This window comes from Lagopus muta, chromosome 5 (assembly GCF_023343835.1).
Source record: "Lagopus muta isolate bLagMut1 chromosome 5, bLagMut1 primary, whole genome shotgun sequence".
NCBI classification, from domain to species: Eukaryota; Metazoa; Chordata; class Aves; order Galliformes; family Phasianidae; genus Lagopus; species Lagopus muta.
Window position 1 is genome coordinate 40868631 of NC_064437.1, and position 15603 is coordinate 40884233.

The following is a 15603-nucleotide window of genomic DNA, read 5'->3' on the forward strand; positions in this document are numbered from 1 at the left end:
CAGACAAGTTACTGGAGAATACAAAGCATTTATCTACCAGTTGCATTAACTGCTCCACTGAATGCTCCTACTGTGAAGTGACAGAAGGGAAGGTACCTTGCATTCAGTGCAGCATGTTAGGGCATGAGGGTTTGAGTGTGTGACAAAAAACAGAGGTTACTTTGGAACTACCCACTCACATGCTGAAATCCCAAGGCCAAGGTAAATAGAGACATGGAGAAAAAAATCCCATAGAGAAGGCAAGTCCCAAGCAGCCAAGCTCAAGAAAAACATCAGGCTTCACTTCACAGTTTCATAATTCAAACTAAGAAATTAAAGATTTACCACAAAAGGGTGCAAGTATAAACGGTCCCTTTTTGTCTGTGTATGTATGCATGTGTTGTCAGCTGGGAGAAAGCTGGGAATGTTAGCTGATCATAATCATCTGTTATCAAGATTTGTCCTGTTCATCCAAGATTCTTTCAACTCCACCCATGCGTAGGAGTTACGCAAAGAATGAGTGTAAAAAAGTCATTTGCATGAGTAATACATATTCATGTGCTTTCCCTCATCATAGCCTTTTTAATCACTGCCACAAGAGGAAAACACAAAATGTAACAAATTCTGGGGTATGTGTTCCATTAATCACCAAGACTCTGAATGCACGTTTCTTCACTAAAAATAGTGCTCATCTTTAATCTGCTGTGTAGAGCTCCCAAAACAGTGATGAAAGCATCTCGTTGGCCATAGCTGTGGAATTTGTGGAGCTGTGCTCACAGCTGGCAACTGCCCTGCTTTTGGAGTTACAGTTTTCTGAGGTTTGTGGTGAATTAGTTTGGTATGCATGAAGCTGTGCAAGAAGAGAAGAATTCCAATAGATAGATAGCCAGATAGCCAGACAGACACAAAAATCATTAGACTGAGGAATTCAGTAGTTAGCAAGGTGGCAAATTGATGAGAGAAAGCTAAACGGTGGCTGTTTCTGAAGTATGATTTCTTCTTTCCTCCATCTAGCTGAAGGCCCACAAATAAACAAGTATTCCTTGGACACTTCTGCTATTTCATATTTGCTTGCTTCCTGGGACTTACACTGGACTTCTGAATCACAAAAATGAATCCCAAGTTACTCATAAAGCTTGTAACATTTACACTTATAATGTTGTAGTGGTATTTTGGGAACCCAGAGCAGTGTGAAACAAGAAGATTCAGCGAGTTCTACGATGTTATTTCTCAGTCACCACTTGTAGAAATCATGTAGTTAAACTGTAATGGTAATTATGAGGGAGGAAATCAGAGAGAGGAGATTTAGAGAGAAGCTGATCACAAGAATGGGTAGGACTAGAAAGTATAATGAACATTCAGATATCACATTTGAAAGCACAACAGTACAAAACCAAGTGGATGACATAAAAACTGTAAGTTCCTTTCAGGATGGATCAGGGTCAAAATATCATTGGCAGTGATAGAGCAGTATAACTTACAGGCTTGGTGGGCAGCTAACTAGTGCATAAGAGCTCACGAAGGGGCAGAAAATTGGATGGAGGAGCAAGAGGAGAAACTGGAAACTGACAGAAGTACCTCTGTACAGAAAGCTAAAACCTTCCTGAATTAATCCAGATAGACACATCCAATTACTTTTAAGATAACTCAGCTTAATCTAATGAGCTATTATGGTAGAGGAAGCCTGTTGAGACTTCTTTCTAGATAGATAGTCTCAATTAAATGTTAGCCTTTTTCAGTATCATCAATTGAATGCAGTGACACAGAAGAGACTAAGAAAGACTGATACTATGGTATAAGGGCCTGCAGCTGGCGCAAACATTAGTTCACATCTAAAGAGCACTACTACAATTACTGTTAGATTACTGACTATAATGCAGGTAAGGAATAAGTATTTAAGAGTCATGCATAGCATATTTGCTCCTTCCCATGCTTCCTTGTATAGCTCTGTTTCTTTATGAGTAATGATAGGTATGATAGTCACCTCTTTCCATGAGGCAAGCACTCCTTATTTTCTCAAGCTCAGAGGTGCCTACATTTTTCCAAACTGTTTGGCACATCACTCTTAGGTTAATTTTATTTATGAATCACACTGCATGGCATACACAGCCATCCTGGAAGCGTCATGAGGATTTAAAGTTCTAAAAACAGGCTGTATGTCATAAGGTTTCCATGAAAGCATTCTTTAACGTAGGCATACAAAGCTTAAAAAGTGTATTTTAGTGCCGCTTTGTTTGAGACTAGATCTGTAACCAGTCGCTGATTTTTAAGATTCTGGAGTCACATCAGATTGACTAATTTTTTTTTCCTGGCTGCCAAATGAAACCATTTATCTGTTTTAATGCTCAAAACCTAGACAGCCGAACTTCTCTTACACAGAACTCCAATCAAGTAGATGGACTAATACTTAGGATGACTTTGGCACAGCAGATGACACTGCTTGTGCTTCATGTGAATCTGTGTTGTATGATGAAGCTATCGCTACAATTTGCAGCAGGAATGAAATGCCAGTGACAGAGAATATTGCTACTTCAGTCATGCCACGTATTTCAATGTCAGAGCTCCCTTCGTAACCGACATTTAATTGCTACCATGCACAACATTTTTAATCATAAGAATAAAATAAAAACGTTAATAAGCAAGGAATACAAATGGCCACACCAAAGGTTTACCTAAGGTCTAGTTTTATAGGAGCAAATTGTTATTTACATCTAAGAACTGAAAGCAAATAACATAGTCAGCACACAATCAAATTGAAAATAATTTCACACTGTGAAGATAGTATCTAAAAAACACACTGCATAGGAGAACTAAATCCAGATTTGAAACAGAAACTAAATGCTGAAGTTTTAAACAACTTTCATTGCAAATTTTGGAATCAAAGGGAAAAAATAAGTTTTAAAAAATAAATCATTCTTCATCATTTGCATGAGTCTACTGAAGGAATATTCTACTTATATGCTACTAACATAACTGCAGAAAATAGCTTACATGATGCGCTTAATTTTGTTTAGAATTTGCCTCACAAAGTCATGCACTACAGACTTATCTTTACACTAACACAGCTGGAGAAGCTCATCAGGAAGAACACAAAGTTCTTACACGTTACTGATGATTGTACTGCAGCATTGTGTGTGTTTTACATTATGGGTCTTGATTGAGGAACAACGTTTGGGTGGACACAAAAATATAATATTATTTTAGTATGTAAGTTATTTTAATGTTCTGGAAAGATGCTGCTAAAATGAAATCATGTTGTATAACATGGATATTCTCTTAGATAGTTTTTCATATCTGCTAAAATTAACATGCTAAAACAAGACTACATTGTAAGGAAGAGGTATGAGGTAGGTATATAAAAAGACACGAGTAAGCGCCATGACTCAGCTCCCAAACATACACAGTTGCCTACATGAATTACCTTTCTAAAAGTCTGCTTGTACATCCAAGCACACAATATGTGCTTGCAGTAACTCAACTGTGTATGAGCATTAAGTTTTCTCTTCTGAAAACATAAACATTGCCAATTATCACCAATTGCAAATCTTAAATCATGTTATATACAGAATTTTAAAAAAACCCTTTGAGACTCACAGGAATCCTATATGATTTCCTAGTCTGGAATCTAAAAATGGCACTAATCAATTTCAAAGTATCTGGTTAATCAGCTCTCTGGTGCATATTACTGCATTTCTCCCTTGGGATTGCTAAAAATTTCCTCTACTTACTCACAGCTGCAGAGTTATTCTTTTATCCCAGGCATTAGAAGTTTGTGTTCTGAATGACAAGGGCCCTGCATTTCATCTCCACTATGAACTGTTACGTCTGTATCTACAAGTTTGAAAGGGCATCACAGAACAGATAAGCAAAGGTAATACTCCTGGGGAGCTAGTCAAGAAGAAAGCTTTATCTAATTACTCATAGGACAAAGACTGCAGCTGTAGCCACCTGACTGTCCCACCCCTTCTTTTACGGTTACTTGCAGGTATCAGAAGTGGGTTAGAAGAGAATTTGTATAATTCAGTTATCCTAGATCTGCATGTCCAGTGCTCTTGTGCAAACCCATTTTCATCGGGCCAGACCAGGGACAGATGCGACCACAAATACATTGGAACCTGTCATTCTTTCTTCACTGAGAGGCTTCCAGGAAAGAAGCGAACATTAACATTTTAAAGTAATGCTGCCAGTACCTGCAAGAGCTTGTCTATCAGAGCTCTATAGGCTCAAATGGAAGAGAACTGGATAACCTTGGCTGAAGTTCTCTGTGTAAAGCAGCACCAGTTTCACTTTGGTAAAACCCTGCAAGGAGGATGTGGATATATTTTATTGTAGTAAATCTGTACTTCAGCTGTGAAATGTCATGAAAGAGAGATAGGGCATTTCACACCCTACTGGCATTTTCTTTTAACATGGTGATATTTACTACATATCTGCCTGCTGCTAGTCAGAAACATCAATTTCACAAAAATTGTTTTATTAGAAGAACTTTCATTTCTCATTACAGTGGAAGCTTGTAAAAGAAGATAAGCAGGCAAATGTAAACACAAAACAAGGCTTTTAAGTTTTAGATCTATCTATCTATAGTGGATTGCCTTTCTAAAAGGGAAAATTGTGTCAAGCAGTATAATTCATTCTACAGTTCAGGAGATTCCCACCATAGCAGGTGGACATGCACAGTTTCCAGGCTGTCAGTGAACTGTACAGCTACAGATTACAGTAGCATGCAACTTGAGGTGGACTGGGGAATACCCTGCCTACTTTAAGAAAGCCATGCTGGGCAGCTGATATTGATGGTGCACAAATAGTACAGTACACTTCTTATCTAATCACTATTTAAGTTCCAGTTCTGTACTCCTTTATACCTCACAATCCTTTTGAGGCTCCTTTTTCCGATTGCAAAATATGCTTCTATTAAGTACTGGCTTTCCACACTATGGACTTCCTTATAGCTTTTTTCTTTTATCCCCAGCATATTCATTTGGGGTTTTCTCCATGCACAATTTGCATCACAAACTGCCATAAAAAGTTGTTTCCAAGAGGTGAATGCAACTAACTGGTTAGACAGACTCGTGTTTTTTATATACTTAAGGCAGAATTGTACCAAAACAATTTACAGTATGAGCTTGAAAGTGGGAAATATTACAATTTAGTAATCAAAATATCCTTAGTCTTTCTTCAACAAATCCTATTTGGTGCAGCATATAACAGTAAATGCATTTCTCATTGCTTTGATAGCATCTCAGAGGGGCTTTTTAAGTTTAGCTACTTATTTAAAAACAGCTGTATCACTGAACATCATCCCAACATTTTAACTTTGGATTTCTATACATAGTACTACACCTTCTCTATAAAACCTAGGTTGTCCTATAGAATTTGAGTCTGGTTCTGCAAATCCACATGGTTTTTCTCCTTTTGTTATGTATTTTTCATTTTATCAAGCAATAATCACAGAATCACAGAATTGTAGGGGTTGGAAGGGACCTCCAGGGATCATTGTGTCCAATCCCCCTGCCAAAGCAGGTTCCCTACAGCAGGTCGCACAGGTAGGCATCCAGGCAGGTCTTGAACATCTCCAGAGAAGGAGACTCCACCACCTCCCTGGGCAGCCTGTTCCAGTGCTCCGTCACCTCACTGTAAAGAAGTTCTTGCGCATGTTTGTGCGGAACTTCCTATGCTGCAGTTTCCGGCCGTTTCCCCTTGTCCTGTCTCCACTCACCACTGAAAAGAGTCCAGCCTCGCCATTCTGCCCCCCACACCTTAGATATTTATAGACCTGGATCAGGTCCCCTCTCAGTCTCCTTTTCTCAAGGCTGAACAGACCCAGTTCACTCAGCCTTTCTTCATAGGGGAGATGCTCCAGGCCCTTCACCATCTTTGTGGCCCTCCGCTGGACTCTTTCCAAGAGATCCCTGTCTTTTTTGTACTGGGGAGCCCAGAACTGGACGCAGTGCTCCAGATGAGGCCTCACCAGGGCAGAGTAGAGGGGGAGGATCACTGACTGTTCTCCGCTGCTGTTAGTTCTCAAAAATTGAGCTGATGGTTTCTGTCATGAACACATCTCAATGAACTGTCTGTTCGGGGGCTGCTTTTTCTTTTCCTTGGGCTCCTACATTTGCTGAAACCAGCCTTCTGAAAACTGAGGGAATTAAGAGCACTTAGGAAAGTCTTAGATGAGAATGTGAAGTCTCTAAAGGACCCAAAACACTTGCGGATATTTAGCTGGGTTTCAAAGAGAAATAGAGCAATGTCATGCAGAAAAGAATTCAGGATCCAGATTTCTTACTGCTGTTGCCCTGTAAGGAAGTATCACCATATTTTAATAAATCACTTCTCTTTCTGTATTTATGTGTGGGGGTTTTTTTTGTTTTTGTTTTTTTTACCAAAAGCAGATTTTCTTACTTTTTCACAAAATGAAGAGTAATATGAAATTTCCTGTAAGTCACGTTCTGAGACAACATGAACTTTGGAATCAAAAATTCAAAGGAAATTTGTTTCTTTAAGGATTATTTTGTGGGGTTTTTTTGTTTGTTTGTTTGTTTGTTTTTTGCTACACTTTAAGCTACAGCACAGATCTAAATGCACCTTAAGAGAATTCAGAGCTGGACTGATAGTGTTCCAACCTCATAGCTTCATTTTCTTCCACCCTACTATTCTATAAATCAGGAAAAATACATCCCTTATATAAACTAGTTTGTTAGTATGTTTAAAATACTGCAAAGAAAGGAGCTCTATTATTTGCTGTACCTGAATATTGTGGAAGCCGTAAATATTTTATTTCTATGACTGTTGATCCAGCTTGTCTGCAATATTCTGCTTGGACCTTCAGGCTAAAAACTACCCATTTTATCATCAGAAAGACTTCCAGCGTTGTCATTCTTGTTGTCAAGTTGCTTTTACTGATAAAACCAAATTTATTTATTTATTTATGTATTACCTTGCAGGTGGTACTGTGAAGGCAAGGAGCTTGAAAATTCACCAGACATTCAAATTATCCAGACAGGTGATCGACACTCACTGGTAATTGTTGAAGCTTTTGAGGAGGATACAGGACGTTACTCGTGCTTTGCTTCAAATATCTATGGAACAGACTCCACATCTGCAGAGATTTACATAGAAGGTAACATTATAAGTTGTTTCAGAAATGAAGTAATACAGAAATTTCAGTTTCTGAAATAAGTAATACAGAATTAAGATAAAATTATGCATTTTGTATGTTACGTGCTCATTAGATTTATCACAAAAATACACAGAAGTCATTTCAGTCACTACTAACATACTTAGCATCTCTGTAAAACATCTTTCATATAATTGATTGCTCTTTACTTATGATTTTATTATGTTGCTTCCCAGAGATTTTACATATTTCATTGCAAGATCAAAGTCTAAAAACATTGAAATTCCAATATCAACAGATGTTTTTTGCACGTGGTTACTCTAAATAAAAGAAATCTCAACTTTGTGTGTAATTTTAATCAGCCCCTTTTCCCTACAGTCATTATTGTAGATTGAATATAGGTTAGCTCGTCAGAGCTGGTCTTTTTCCACAAGAAAAATTTTCAAGTAGCTCAATCCTAACTTATTATTGGGATGCTGTAACCAAAATGATAAAGTACACAGCAGCAATTGGATCTTTTACCTGCACAATAGATGCTGTAAACAAAACAAAATATATCTCTGCATATAAGTCTATTTTTTTTCTCCCCTCCTTTTTCTACCTAGCATTTTTTCCTACCTTTCCTAAGAAAGGTCTATAAGTTATCTCTTTATAACACCTTTTTGGTAAGGTTTTAGATTGTATCCATCACCACATTAAGAGGATTGCAAATTTAAAATAAGCATGTAGAATTTTCCTTTTTTTTTTTTTCCTCAGACAGATGAATATATTAGTATGTGACATCACTGACAACAGTGTGACCATTCATAAATTAAAGCACCTACCCTACTTAATACAAGAGTACTTTCACTCTATCATTATTCTTTGTTCACTTCTCTAATCTGACAGCAAAAGGACGAATCCTTTTTTAGTATCAGCACTGCCCCAACATTAAAGAGAGATGTCTGTGCTTGGCAGAGGTTTCTTAGTCCTTAACACTGGGGCCAAGGCCTGCTTTTATCTAACTCAGTGGATGCTGGGTGGAACACATGGCAGATGGAGGCGCTTATTAGCAGAAGCCACTGAGAAAATGACAATTCCAAAGTCAGTGAAGACTGAATTAGAAGTGTAACATGTCTCAAGAAGACAACTGTTAGTAAACCGTGCTGATATCTTCTCTTGACTGTGCTACAAGGCACCAATGTATGAACAATAGTTGTGATCCCAGGTGTGTTTTTTTCCCCCTCCTTTTCTTCTAACAGGTGCTTGAGAAAAGCAGCTCTTATTTGATCCACAATGGCAATTAAAGACTAATATAGTAGTGGCATTTTAAATAGATCCTGAGGAGTACTCAGGTATGCATTCACTCACAGATGCTGTTTTGCTTATTTCAATTGATCCTCATTCTAAATCTGTTTTATGTCAACAGCAGTTCTGCATCTTGTACTCTATGTAATGAACAGCATGGTTCACATCCACTGCAACATGATCTTGCATTTTGGCATACCTCTGTAATAAATATTGATACAGCATTCTTTAAATACTCTATGGGAATTCTTAATACTGGTTTGTATGATTCTTAGACAAAATTCTCCAAAAACCACACCACTAAGTGGTTTTTTTTTTTCTTTCTGGGTTTTCATAGGAGCCTCTTCTTCTGACTCTGAAGGTGAAACCATCAGAGACGAAATGGATCAGTAAGTTTTATTTGGGCTTAGTTTGGTGTCAGATGTAATCTAATATCTGGGAAATTGTTTTCTAATTTTTCCTAAACAAAATCCATTCCCTGTGCATTTAGAACCTGATCCAATGCTGTTAGTCTTTCAAAAATCAAAGTTTTTCTGTTAACTGGAAATGGAATCAGGCAGGTGAATAGCCAAAATAGTCACTATTTTAAACTCCTTCGTATGCACCAATTCAATATAAAATGCAACCAATGCTTTATGAAAAGCAAACTTCAATTAGATAGACTTATGCACTCTGTTTTTCCTCCATAATTTATCAAGAATAAAGTATTCATTTTAAATCAAATACAAAACATTGCAGTATGATTGAACTACTTCATAGCCTGACATAAAGCAAATCTTGTCTTAGGTGATTTTTATCTCAAAGTCATAAAATATACCAGATTGGATTGATTTATGGACTGTGATAAGCTTAGAGGTTTCATATAAAACTTAAGATTAAGAAAATCTCACAGGTTTGGGGATCAACTGCTAAGTTTTTCCGTTGTTCTAGCTTAGAGCTTTCCAAGTGTCTCAGGAATAGCAGTTTTTCCTCAATTAACTCGTTAGTGATTAATATAGTATTGATCCTGATCCTAATTCTGATCATCATCCTGATTACTTGACAGCATCTCTTGAGTCTGCTAATATCATTAAATCTTGAAGTAACATCACATTCTTCATTACTTAAGAAAAAACAAGAATGCTGTTCTGACATTGTACACAGACGTCCTCAAACAGTAGAATTCTGAAAGATCAGGTATAGGTATAATCAAGGTGTCTTATTTTTGCTTAGTTTCCAGCTCTTACCACATGCATCTGAATACCTATAATATCTCAGACTGCCTCCTGGGGTTTGAAGGCTGGCTTTCCTGAAGGGATTTGTGGTGCATTGCAGATCAGCCAGCACATAATTCAAAATGAGATTTTTTTTATTTTTATTTTTTTTTAATCTTAGTTCTCTGCATCATTTTACTTCACCAGAAAAATAAAAAGTCAAAATTTTTACTTCCCTGTAGGAACAGACAGAAGAAGTGAATAGTTGTCAACCCGTACAGTAACTCTGAATGATTTGTTGGTCAGAAAACACACCCCTCTCATTTGGTTGGGGTTTTTTTGTTTGTTTTTTAAAACTTTTCAAAGGATTATTGAATCTGTATCTAAGTGGACCACAGTATTTTCATTACCTTATGAGCCCAGATCTGCATACAAACTTAGTGAGCAGTGCAAGAGAAACTGCCATCACCCTTTCATGCTACTCAGAGCAGTTAATAGCAGTTTTCAAGCTACAGCTGGGCTAACTCAGGCCATTTTATTACATTTGGAGTATCAGAGCAAGACAAGCGATTAAAGTATCAAGATATGCAGGCTGATTCTTCCAAAATGAAGTCTACCTGGTTGTACATACTAGAACTCAATCTCAGAAGTGCCGTCAGGGTTGACGCATAGCTAGTACAGACATAACCAAAGGAAATGCACGTAGCTCTAGCTTCCAGTTAAAAAATTTCTTTCTGGTTAATATTACACAGCAACCTAAAGCCAGCTGACACCTCCATGAAGGTAGCACCTCCTGCTACCAGAGCTGCAACCAAGCCTCTAGAAACTTCCAAGGCATCATCTACTGCGGTCCAGCCTTTGTCGGCACCTGTCCAGACTGTGTCTGTGCCAGTTAATCAGGTAGGAGAGACAATATATTTCATTTCCAGAATCAAAAGCAAGCTCTTAAAGTGGTGCTTAATCCACAGCCTGAGGCTCAGAATCTCAACATTTTCCAGTTTTTGCTTCACTGGTGCACTTCAGCTTTGAAACTTGCAGCCATTTAGTAACTGCATATGCAGACGAGATGTCCGGGCTGCCAGCTAACCTTTACCACCTGGCAAAGGGAAGGGAACCTTTCATCCCTGGGTACAGGCATCTCTGCAGCAGTGAGCAGAAGGAGCAGCTGCTGCTAGCTCAGCCAGCCGCAGAAGCCTGTGTGCACTCCAGCAGGTCAGACACTGCATGCCACGAAGGGCACTTGGAAGCATAAGTCAGCTCACTGGCGTCTTCACATTGCAGACTGACTCAATCACTTTCAATACCAGCAGCCTTTTTTCCTCTCCCTCTCTCACAGCAGTTTCTCATTAATGTTAGCATGCAGTTCCGGACCTTTTCATTCCACGCTTTCAGAATAATCATAACAGATTTCTTCCTTAATAGGAAAGAACAGTGATATTTATTTAAAAATGAAACTTATTTAAAAGTTGTTGAAAAGTTAATGAGAAATTTCCTCTATATTGCCTTTGCAACATTTACAGCCTAGAAATAGGTGGCAATTACTAAAGAGATGGTACAGATGAAGCAATGCGGTTTTACTTTTGACTGCAAAGAAAACAGAACTAAGCCTTTGTGATGCATTTTGACAGAGGTATCCTAACTAAGAAATAATTATAATTTCTAAAACTTATTACCACATTCAAGCTTCCTGGCCTGTAAGACACCATGTGTAAAATTTGGCTGTGTTCACTTGAGATGCTGAATCCCTAATTCTGGTGTTCCGGGGCAACTTTTATTTCAATTAAAAAAAGAAATTCTGCTAATCAAGTTATATAACTAAGTTTTCCAATAGTCAGCAATGGAGCAACATTTATTCACTGCATTGTAAGCTTTGCTCTGGAATTCGCTCACCAAAATCTCTTTTTGTATCATTCCATGAGCATAAAGCACATTTCATACTCCTCAACGACCATACAGTATTCACCTATCAATCTGACACTCACTTAAGTTTCTTCCTCCTTTCAGAACCTACATTTTCCATGTTTCTAGTATACAGCATCTGAATAATTCTCTCATCTAGGATTTAGTAATAGCAATGCTTTGTAAAATTGATGTATTGCTCACTACTCAATCCCAGAAATTATTTAAACTAGAATAAAATTCTTACAGGAAGCCCTCTTCATCTAAAATTCAAGGGGGGGTTGGGGGGGTGCCTGAGCCTTTCCATTTTCAAATTATTTAATTAGATTGTAAAGGATGTGTCACATCTCTCCTACATATGGAAAAATCTTTTTTCCCCAAACATCATGTGGTATTTTGCAATCTACAGGCTGAAAGCCCCACTAACTATTTGCAAGGATTGGATGGAAGACCTATAGTTGCTGCTCCTGTGTTTACAAAGGTAACTTGTTTCATGACATATTTCATTAAGAGATAAATTAACTGTATAGAGAGGACTTTTCAGCTGTGAAAGGAAATACAGGAATTATGCATTTCTTAAGGCATTCAAGCACTCAAGTCATTATATGAAACCTTACTGAAATCAGTATTACTTGTAGTCCAATAAAACGTGTACTGACTGTGTGTATTCATTTCCTTTGTTAGATGTTACAGGATATTTCAGCTTCTGAGGGGCAGCTTGTAGTCTTTGAATGTCGGGTGAAAGGAGCGCCTTCCCCAAAGGTTGAATGGTATAGAGAAGGAACACTGATAGAAGATTCTCCAGATTTTCGGATATTACAGAAAAGTAGGTTTCTTATAGGCAAGCAACAAAACTGTTAACATAGGAACACTGGGTTTCTTACTACAGTGCTAAGAGCCTTATAAGCCATATTTACAGCAATAAATGTGGGTCCCAGAAGCCAAAACTGTGGATGAATTGAACTGCTGACAGGTAGTATCTGTCTCAGATTCCCTAAACTACTGCATTGTTTTGCCTTCTGCTTTGATCTCCCTTATACTATAAAGTCCTTTTCTAACTCAGCCTCAATTCTGCTGTTTCTTTTTCTTTCTGCACCATTTATGTAGAGTTCTGTTGCCTATGAAGAGCCTCATCTTTTACTTAAGTGCCACTACATTAGTGCTTGCAGACAGAGGATTGCTTACTTCTCCACAAAAGTAATGTGATGAACCCATTAGCATTCTCACATGTACCTCTTTGCACACAATACATGGTTGGTTATAAGTATATACTTCTATTTCCCTTTTCTAATACAGCTGAAATGTCTGTGGCTTTCACATAAGTCATTAGAATGCTGAATTTGCTAAAACTCAGTAGAACAATCCTTAAATATCACACTAAATCAAAACTAAATGAAAGGCTGTTTTATCACAACTTGATTTCATGTGTGTAATAGCTTCAGAAATCATCAACACACACTGAAGTAAAACTAATAATGCAAAAATCTCCTTCTTGCAGAATTTATTTTCTGTTTGTAAGTGCTCAAAGGTGTTCATAATGTACCAAGGATTTGACATACTGTTGAGTAGAAGGCTTAACTGTCTCTGCCACCCCCTAAACAGAACATTGCTCCAAAGGGAATACTCTGTTATACAGGGGAGATCAGGTTGTAGAGTTAGCGTTCAAGAAAATATATATATATATATATATATATATATATATATATATATAGGCAAAAGAAAATATACTTGATGTACTAATTCTGTTATTCTTCCCTTTAGAACCACGATCTATGGCTGAACCAGGTGAGTATCATCAAGAAGGTCACACTTTATTCACTGTATATCACTATGGTGATTTAACCTCACAAAATATTAAATAATTAAACTCTATAATGTAATTAAAGCAATTTCTTAATTTACTTACATCCAATAGCTACTAGTGAGATATATTTAACTACAGAATGTTTTGTAAACATAGAACTTGAATTAATTACATCACTTTTGAAGAAAATAATGTTTCCATTCTGGTTTGACCCAGTTCTGTCCTAGGGCCTAACCATTACATGTTTACATGCTGAGGATTAACAACATTAATGTATGAGGGTCCCCTACATCTGAGGTTAAGAAGTACACCAAATGATGTAGGTCTGCACTATTTTTATCTACTTCACCAGTTGGGGATATTGCATCAGATGTTTAGCCATGTCAGCCATTCCCTTTGCTCCCTACCACGGTAATCCGAGAGTATCACATCAGGTGTTCCACCCCTGATATCAGCAAATCCTAAAAAAGTGACTGGATTTGCTCACTTTAAGGGTCAGAGCAGAGCACAGACTACTCTGCTTGATTTGAGCAAAGGAGTCTTATAGATTTTGATTACTTCTCCATAAAATAGTCAGCTTCTCTGTTATATTTTTCACTATTAAAAATAAAGTAGCCTCTCTTGAGACAAAAAAATTACCAATCATGGAATACAGGCTTGGGTAACTTTTCTCCTTGCCATATTAAAATATTTTTACCCCCAAAAAGTCTTGAAATAGACTCTTGTGAAATTTATAGGATCATCCCTCTCTCTGCAATGTCTGTGCCTCTTAGATTTAGGAATGAATAAATTGAACTTCTACCAGAACCTACTGATGCCATTCCTTTACCGTCCAGTGGCATCACTGCTGAGTAATGTGAAGCAGTTTTTAGTGGGTAACCAGTTGGGTGCAGTTGTCACTGCCTCATCACCTGCTGCTCATTCAGAAGGAATCTGGATTTCCATGCATGCAGTGGTTGGCAAATCCAAGTACTATAAACTAGATACTATAATGCCTTAAACTAGTTCTTATAATCCTACTACTATAATAAACTATTATTCCTCTGTAGTTGTAAGCAGATAACCTCTTCTCTGCTACTAGATTCTCCTTAGGGATGACATGAAAATCACATTTAAGCATGGTACAGTCTTCTGCAGAAATACTCATAAAATATTAATCCTGTGAAGCTTAAGGAACATTTCTTGCAAAATGGTAGCAAAGTAGTCACTGACTAAAGAAAAAAATGCTATCAGTCCATGTTTTGGCACCCTTTAGATGCTACCCTCCCTCCCCTTCCCAGCTGCCTGAAGAAAAGATGTAATAATCAAAGCATCAGGGGTCGAAAGAGACCTCTGGAGATCATCTAGTTCATTTGCTTTATCATATGTATTTACCAGCTGGTACTGCTGCCTGGATGTCAGATACTGCCTTGGATGTCAGATACTGCTCAGGCAGTAATCCCTGATTGACTATTCAGGACATGATTTGATTTTTGTGACAAAATTTTTCACTCACATTTTTCACTCCCACAAGAGCTTTCTTCACAGAAAAGAAAAAAAGCAACTTTCTAAAAGCACAGTCACCTCTATCTGCAAATCTTCACTAGTACTTTTGAAAAATGCTGGCCTTAAAGTATGTCTCACTTTTCTTCATCTCACAGAGTGACTCTACTTGGATTTTCCCAGTTAATTATACCTAATCTTTCCATTTGCATACATATATATATATTTTTTTTAATTACTAGTGAAGAGAGTGCATGATATTTCTCCAAATTCAATTTTAAGTTATTCACAGAGAAAGTCTACTTTACATGATTAGGAGGACATTCTCCAATGTTTTCCAAACATTGCTGCCACCTGTTCTCCACTTTTGTTGGGCATGCTGGAGCACAGAGCGTACCAGTTGCTACAGACAATGCTGATAACAGCTGCTGCACACAAAGGCTGCCAAAACTGATAAAAAAGGTGAAACAAAAAAATCAAACTGAAAAAGGTGGAAAACATTACTGTAATGTCGCCTCTGGTAATCAAAGCTTTGTGTTTGTTCACTGTATGCTCATTACAAGTAATAATATTGCTCCGATGTTTTGCAGAGGAAATTTGTACTCTGGTTATTGCTGAAGTATTTTCAGAAGATTCTGGCAGCTTCACCTGTACTGCAAGCAATAAGTATGGCACAGTATCTAGTATAGCTCAGCTAACCGTCAAAGGTAAGAAATTGCTTTAGTTATTTGCTTGCTAGTGAATATGAGCAGGGCACACTGTTGCACTGTGTGGTCCAAGGAGCATATCCAGATCAGAAATACAGAATGCTACATCTTTTCAAAGAGTCTTTCCCCAGTTAGAAA

General features: G+C 37.6%; 1 protein-coding gene across 5 annotated transcripts in view; it reads left to right on the forward strand.

The window, feature by feature from the left end:
* MYPN (myopalladin) overlaps window positions 1-15603 on the forward strand; it is a 66095-nt gene that overhangs the window by 27717 nt on the left and 22775 nt on the right. For all 5 annotated transcript variants that reach the window (XM_048943752.1, XM_048943751.1, XM_048943754.1 and 2 more), the window contains exons 3-9: window positions 6921-7096; window positions 8718-8769; window positions 10326-10473; window positions 11882-11953; window positions 12157-12298; window positions 13234-13257; window positions 15349-15465. In XM_048943752.1, the coding sequence (XP_048799709.1) occupies window positions 6921-7096; window positions 8718-8769; window positions 10326-10473; window positions 11882-11953; window positions 12157-12298; window positions 13234-13257; window positions 15349-15465 (731 nt within the window). The remainder of the gene's footprint in view (window positions 1-6920; window positions 7097-8717; window positions 8770-10325; window positions 10474-11881; window positions 11954-12156; window positions 12299-13233; window positions 13258-15348; window positions 15466-15603) is intronic.